Genomic DNA, 8,222 nt, shown 5'->3' with positions numbered 1-8,222 from the left:
AAGTTTATATCAAACACAAAGGCTGAACCTAGATGAAATGCATAAATGATATTGACATACAAAAAGTAAAACAAAAGAATAACTTTTCTTGGACATGAAATTTTTGCAATGCTTATAGGTTTGATAATTTTCACCTAATGATGATTGAATGTTTTAATAGACAATTTAGTTGCCTATTAAAATTTTTGTTTTGTTTATGGGTTTGATAATTTCCAACTTATAAGGACTAAATGTTTTAGGAGGCCGGGATAGTCTGGTCGGTAGCGAGCTGGGCCCATGTCCGAGAGGTCGTAGGTTCGAACCCCGCTGGCCGAAGACTCCCAGTTTAGTAAATGGCGACTGATACACGTTAAATCTGTCGAGTCGCAAAGTCCTCCATGTTCCCATAACAAATCAATACCTCTGGGCTTACTGGATTGGAGATCGATTGTTCTCTGATCCAGGTCAAAAATTACAATCTGTGGATGAATGAATGGGTCCGACCTGTAAACGGGCGTGTGTGGCTGAAGACGAATTCTTGGCTGTAAATGGCGCCACTAAAAGACAAGAAACGCACCTTCTGTCTTAAATTTGATCGGTTTCATCAACCAGCCTTGCTAGTGTGGTAAGTAGCATTAGAAACAACAACAAATGTTTTAGGGAACAATTTATTTGTTTGTTTTTTACTTTGGTTCCATGGCTGGTTTTTCGGTGTTCAGGGCAAATATCTAGTTAGTGTAGCCAGTTGCTTTGCAACCAGAAAGGCAAATTTTGTAAAGACAAAGAATTTTAATTTTATAAAAGTGTTTTTAGTTGTCTAGTGATGGAGAAGAATTTGATAACCTGGAAGATTTTTTTAGAAATAAAATGTCCTCTTAACATCGCTGAGTGTTTCCTTGTGAGGAATTTATCGTTATTATTATTGTTATTATTATTATTATTAATTGTGAATCAAAATAATGTTTATACATCATTTATTTACATTAATTACACAACAAATGTTTTACAAGCATGAAGTGATGAAGAATCAAACTATGACTGCCATCTTAAATAAATAGTTTAAACTCAATACGGTGCACAGTTCTGACAATAAATTGCCTTATTTTGATCGCGTGGAGGGGAAGAGTGTTCTGGTTTGTACATCGGGACTTGGATCATTGGTTTGTATTCCAACTTTGACTCATAAGTTGGACGTGACTGTGATGCTTCAGAAGATCTGTAAGATGCGCGAGTATCTTGTTTAATATATGAATTTGTTTGATATTGAACAGATGCTGCATTAGGATCATAATTGGAATGTTGTGGGCAAGGAACCCCAGCATGTCTACTATTTTCGTTGATTTTACCGAATTCAGGCTTCTGGAATCCATATTGAGCTTGAGGACTTTTTGAGTTCTTCGAATGATATGTTTCCGAATAAGTATGACCCTTAGAGGAAACTTTTGAGATGGGAGCATCATAGGTTGGGTTTTGAGGATAAACTGGAGCTTTTGGATAGGTGATATCATATTGTGAATTTTTCGTATGCGATTCGGGGATTTGATAGGCTGAAATTTTAGGATACGCTCCCCCTTGATCTGAAGATTTCGGTTGTGGTGCATTGTAAGTTTGTCGATTATGATAAACCGGATATGATTTGTATGGATTTTGCTCCTCTTTTGATGCAGCATCTAATTTGGAAGGTTGATGGTATTTTGAATTGTCAACTGTAGATTTTGGATACGAACTTTCTAACTCTGATGGTTTAGAGTACGATCTTTTATGTGCTGAATATACGCTGGACTCCCCATATCCCGGAATTTTAGGCTGTGAATATGTGTGTGCTTTTGAATAAGCATCGCTGTAAGTAGTTGGCTTTATAGGTGACGGTGTGTAGGCTTGATGATAATTTTGGCTTTTGTATGCTGTTTGTGAATCAGATTTAGGGCTTGGATGCGCTAAAGCACTTCCATAGAATTTTTTCCCAGGATCTGATACTGATAAATGATCTTGTTTTGTTTTCCCTGAATAAGGTCTAGATTCCTGATTGGATTGACCAGAATATGCTCTATTATATGGACTGGCAGATAAACTATCCCGTCTATAATACTGTCCAACTGTTTCTGTCTTTTTATAGGTAGGATTTATATTTTCTGTTTTGTCGTAAGTCGAAGGGTTAGAATATTTTACCGGTTTCGCTTCAGAATAAATTCGTACGTCTGCAGGATTTTCATTAGCTGTACCAGGTTCATTGGTCTTAACAATAGCTCGGAAACCTTTATCATCAGCTGTGTAATCAACTTGGCGATATATTCCGTACCCATCTGTGTAACCATAAGTTCCTTTTTTGTATCCATAAGAGTCACTTTCTTCTTTGTGATGTATTGCAGATCCATAATCACCTTTTACATCATAGCCAAAATTGTAAGGTCTTGGCTTTTCTTCCTGAGGGGAAAAAAACTTAATCAGCAAACTATTGAATGGTCCAAAATATTTTTGTTTAAATTTTATACCAACTACCAACACTTTACAACGTATTTCTTAGAAAAACAAATGGCTCCCACACCCTGCTCTCTATCGCTTGCCCATCCCCGAAATTGCTGACGCGTTTTGCTCACTCTTTTCTCTTTATAAAGGGTCTTAGTTCATAGTCTTAGAGTCTATAGTCTTGTTTAAACTCCATTTGTTACACTTTATATAGTTTATTTGAATTATTTTAAAAGCTAAGCTTTCTGCAAACATTGCAACTGCTTGCGCAATTCTTTTCAGATCGCTTTGAGACTTGAGCACGCTTTGCTCTCTCTTTTCACTTAACCTAAAATAAAAATATTATAAACGCGTTAAAAAATTCAAAATAAAATTATAATTACATACAAGTGTTTAGATACCTAGAATGGAAATTTAAATCGTAAAACGCGTTTCCATTTATTTACTCTTATTATATCTTCCCCCCAGCGTTAAATAAGTTTAACGCAATATGAAAGAAAATATAATTGAAAACTACTTAAGTTAACTAAACATAACTACATAACCGAATTGGAAATTCAAATCGAGACATTTTAGAAAATAAAATTAACTCTTTGAATTTTTACCCGATAATAAAAAGGCTTAAATTATTGTATTCAACCTGAAAGAAAAGGACATCGTAAGGCTGACTTTCTTAACTGTTCCACTGTTCTTAAGGCTGTTTTTGTGGACGATTTATTGAGTAAAATTAACAAGTATTTATGCCTGGTTCCTGACACTATATGGAGAGAAAAAAAAACTACCACTTCGCATGGTTAATTCGACGGCTACGGGAGTTTAATCAACGATGTGTTAACCACTGAAGATATTTAAACGTTTTAAGGTCTATTATGTAGATGCGGCAAACCAACGCCTCCCATAACTGAAAGCCTCCATACGGTTTCTTATAGGTAGTCCAATCAGACCACTCTGAAAGAAAAACCAGTTTATGAAAGAGACATTTAATATCTATTAAAAATTAGAAAGTGGTAGCAAATATATGTCCAAATATTAGCTTAATTTATGAATATGATTAGTTTGCGTCTCATTTACTTGTCAACCATTACAGATTCAATTCTCAAATATTTTATCCCATTGTCCACAGAAATGCCAGAGCTGCCACTCTCTTCTCGTTACCCAGTGGGCACTTGCGGCGAAGTCACGGCGGTGGAGCAGCGTCACCCACGTCACATAACCACAAACCCGCTTATAGGGCGGGTCACATTCACACACAAAGGAGAAAGGACATAGAACACAGAGAGAGAGAGAAAGAAACATCCATGCCCTGAGCAGGATTCGAACCCGCGACCATCGGCTCCGCAGTCAGACACGCTAACCACTCGGCCGGCAATTCTCAAATATATATGATAAATTTCTGTCAAGTACTTTTGAAACAGAATTTCGGTTCATGTTCACAACTAGTTCGCTTTTTAAATAGTCTCGCAGATTACTTATAAAATCCCGTGTAGGCGGCTTTCTGATGTAGAAGGTTAGCATAAGCGTACAAAATAAATGTCATGGTTGCAGGGGAATGAATTGGGTCGCTGGCATCGGGAAAGAGAGCAATATCCATTGAGTAATCTAGTCTCAATTTTGCTAATTATTGAGATATCCCATAAATATCAAAAGTATTTTACTTACATATGATGCAGCATAACTGCTTGAGTATTTCGGCCTTTCATACTTTGGTCCATAATACTGAGCAGAGCAAAAAACTGATACACACAGCAGTAATACCTATAATTGAAACATTATTGTTATTTTAGATCATTACTGAGAATTTTATATAATTTCTGAGAACTTTAGACCCATTTTAATTAATCATTCGATTTATTTAACTTATTTCGTACTAAAACTACCCTTTTAGGATATTTTATTTTGTAACCGGCCGACCCTATTTTGGGTTTGCGATTAATGTTCAACTCCGTAACCTTGTAATTTTGTATCTAATCCAGAAAACAAGGGAACTCCTGGATAAAGTATTCGGGCAAACTAGCCTTTGTGAAAGACTTTTTGATGGAACTAAACAGCATTTACGTTACATGGAGAGGAAAACCACGAAAACCTCTCTCTGTTAGCATGACGGCAAGAGGACTCTAATCCATGATCCGTCTACCACTGATGATATTTTACGTTAGCACTGTGGTCGGTGCGAGCCGGGTGTGGAATTCGTATCGACTAGCCATGGCTGGGATTCGAACTCGGTTCACCTCATTGGAAGACGAACGCTCTATTCCCTGAACCACCCTGACTCACTTATAGGATATTGGAACAGAACGACGATTTGCGATTCATCAAAGCGATAAAAAGACTGAGGTTATGTTTTTTTTTTCAAGTGGAGCATTCCCGCCACAGCCTATCGTGGACCAGGAAGGTCATGGTTACAAAGACTTCACAATTAGTGATCAACGGCATGACTATGGCAAATGTGGTCAGCACTGCGCACAAGCTGCCTTTATTTCCCAGACAAGCTGGTATCCATCCATCTGAAGCTGGATAAGCTTCGAACCGATACTCAGGATCGAATCAAAGTCCTTCAAAAGGAAAGCTGAGATCTTTTAACCACTGTACCATCGCGGCAAGGTAATGGTAACACGTTGTGATAAAATTTAAAAGGAAAGTGCTTTCTTAATTTCTTTCGTGAGTAAGAATAGTTCAATTTTCACTTTTATCGTAAAATTCGTTTTTAAAGAACACGATTAATAAACTTCTACCCTGGACATTTATGAATATTTTATTATTATTACGAAGCAAGCAAGCAAAAATATGTTAACTGTCATGTTTAATTTTCACAAACCTTAATTAATAATAATTAAATGATAATTTTAAATCTTATATGATTATAAATATTATTCGTCACAGAAAAGGTGCATCATCAAAAAAGTCGAGAATTATTATTGTTAAGAAATAAAGAAATAAATAAAAATAAAAGCTTTTTACTGTTTGGCCTAGTTTAAAATAAGGGATTAAAAAAACTAGACTAAAAGTTTCCCTTACTCGGTGTTTAGAAGAGAACAAATTGAAGGTATGACAAAAAATTTATATTTATAAAATAAGCTAATATGCATTTGCATTGGGGATAAACCCTATTGAACTAAGCTGTTAAAAACTCTTTTGTAAAACTAAGTCAAAACGTATTTCCCCCTTGGAATAAACATTTTTTTTTCCTTTCATGCTTAAAGAATCAATCTATTATTCAAGCAAAAATTACTGCAATTTCTCTCCCGCCCTTAGGAGAAAATAAAAAACATTTAGTTTTTTTTTTTAATTTGGCTTTTCCCAATCATTCAACTTGTTTCTCACTGTTGTCCTAATAAAACATATGATATAATTAGTAACGCTAAAATTTGTTTGAGCTGGCCAACTTTTTGGAAATCTGCACTTAAATAAGAAAAATTAGTAAAAAAATAACATGAAGTTATTTATAGTTTATGGCATGTATCCAATATAGAAATATTTGCTTGAAAATTGAGTAAAACAAATAAAAGCAATTTCCTACAGTCAAAATACACATGCTTTTTTTAAAAAATTTATTTCATTTATTAATCAATTTTATTTATTAAAAACGTCCATACAAACATATAATAATTTTGAGCTTAAAAAAAAAACATAAAAAATTATAAATAAAGAATAAAATTTAAAAAAAAGAAGAAGAAAAATGCAAGCGTAACAGCATTATGCTAGAAATCTAAAAGAACAGATGATTTTCAAAAAGCTTTAATTATAAATTAAAACTTTGAAAATTTTGTTTATTCTAAATTTATAATTAAAGTTTCATGAAAAGAAAAATTTATTATCTTAGAAATTTTACATGCATAAAGCACTTATAAAACTCATTTAGATTATTGTAGCTTATTTCATTTAATAGTGCAGCTTATAGCATTGGTAAAAGGTATAACAAAAAATTCCAAAATACCAATCCATAAGTTGGAATTTGTTTCATGCTAAAGGTATTAGTGTTCTCTATATTGAAATATAAGTAAATTAAAATTAATTACATAAAAAAAAAATTAGCTCTTCGCTTTCTTCTTGACCGATTTTAATACTCAAAAGGTTCTGAACGAAGAAGATGTTAAATGTTCTTTAAATCGTCTTTAGTTAATTTTTTTTAAACGTAAAAAAAATATTTATTGTTATTTATTCAATGGAGTCTTTAAAAGCAAATAAAATATATTGATTTAGCAGAAACAAAGTGAGACAGACACACAATTTTTTTTCTGATTTTTTTCTAAGTTGTAGAAATACAATTCCACAATCAGTAATCAAATAATTTATATTTGCCGTCTTTTAGATATTTGATAATAAAAAATTAAAAAAAAGTTGTAGTTAACGTTTCATGTTGTTTCATTTAATTATTTTATATCAACATCGTTCAAATGGTTTCAACAAAAACAAAAATGATTTTTAAAAACCCTAAAAGTAACTGCATAGTTTTATTTTTCTATTCTTCGGGTAAAATCGAATAAGATCTAAAAGTAATTAAGTCCTATTTCTTCCTATCTAACAAAGAAAAGTCTTCATTTCCCTTTTTTTTTTCTAAACGTAACCGTAAAAAAGTCTTTCCCTTCAACATTAGAGAATTTGAACAATTTGTATAATCATCAAATATAACAAATAACACTAAACTGACAAATAATAAATGTATAGTAATGAAAAATTAGTACTCACCTTTTTCAACATATTCGGAAAGTATTCTTTCCCACTAGATTCCAAGAATTATACGCAAAGTATTTGTAGGATGAAGCGAATTTATATACTCGAAAAATTGTTCTCATTTCAAAGGGGCGTTCGATAGCTTCATCACGCCGCTGATCCCCTGGGCAGAATTTGAAAGCGAACAAAAAGAAAAACCATTAAACTGATTTTTTTTTTCGATCAAAGGGCGGGTATTATAAAATTATGAAACAACAAGTGCTGTTTCTTATTGAGACATCGTTTTCTTATATTTATGTGTAATTGCTCTTTGTTACAACATTTCAAAAAATAAATATGATCGCCAGAAGTGGTGTTTTCAAGTATGTAATTGGTTTCGAGTGTCTGAGTATCAATTGAAAAAAATAAAATAATGGATACAAGATGACCCAAACTTATATGTATAACGAAGTTACTTGATGAGTACATTCCTAGAAAAATAAGTTTAACGTTGAACCATAGTATAGTGCGAAAATGCTGCCACCTTAATAAGGAATTGAACCATGTTTCTGTAAAAGTTAAACCATAGTAATTTATGTAATTAATTTGAGAAGTACGGTTCTACTTAGCGTCGTATTAAGGTTGCAGCAAATATAAATGCTTTTCTGGTTCAACACACTTCAGAACTAGTAACACTGAACCCTAATATCAGTACCTTGAAACATAATGTGGAGCGAAAATGTTGCAACCTTAATAACTTATTAAATTAAATCATGTTTTTGTGCAAAAACTTATTGATTTAGCAATTACGATAACATGATATTACTAGCATCAAATTAAGGTTGCAGTATATTTAAACGAAATAATTTTTCAACAAGATTCAAAGTTTCTAACGGAGTAAAATTACTAAATATAAAATTTTAGGCAAATTATGTACATTTTACGGAAAATTTTGATACGCGATTCTATAAATTTTTTAATTTTTTTCCTCAAATTTTTTTTTAGCAGCTTGAAAGCACTATATTAAAAACAAATAAAGAAACAAAGTCACATGGTTATGCAATTTGAAAATTAAACTTTTGTCAAGGGGGAATAGACGGAGAAGAATTATAAGTACGCTTTTAATC

General features: G+C 32.8%; 1 protein-coding gene across 1 annotated transcript; it reads right to left on the bottom strand.

The window, feature by feature from the left end:
* Nucleotides 1-1,034: 1,034 nt before the first annotated feature.
* LOC107449001 (uncharacterized) lies at nt 1,035-7,143 on the bottom strand. The gene is made up of 3 exons (XM_043053101.1): nt 7,132-7,143; nt 4,105-4,200; nt 1,035-2,403 (listed from the first exon to the last, which is right to left on the bottom strand). The coding sequence occupies exons 1-3, from the start codon at nt 7,141-7,143 to the stop codon at nt 1,045-1,047; spliced, it is 1,467 nt and encodes a 488-aa protein (XP_042909035.1). The 3' UTR covers nt 1,035-1,044.
* Nucleotides 7,144-8,222: the final 1,079 nt, after the last annotated feature.

Source organism: Parasteatoda tepidariorum, chromosome 4 (assembly GCF_043381705.1).
Source record: "Parasteatoda tepidariorum isolate YZ-2023 chromosome 4, CAS_Ptep_4.0, whole genome shotgun sequence".
NCBI lineage: Eukaryota > Metazoa > Arthropoda > Arachnida > Araneae > Theridiidae > Parasteatoda > Parasteatoda tepidariorum.
The sequence above is the reverse complement of the archived record's forward strand: the minus strand, read 5'-3'. Positions and strand labels throughout refer to the sequence as shown.

Excerpts from the sequence above, each read along its gene's own strand:
- LOC107449001 (XM_043053101.1), bottom strand. Across the intron at positions 2,404-4,104 it reads GCAGTTATGCTGCATCATAT|GAAGAAAAGCCAAGACCTTA; the intron begins GTAAGTAAAATA and ends TTTTCCCCTCAG.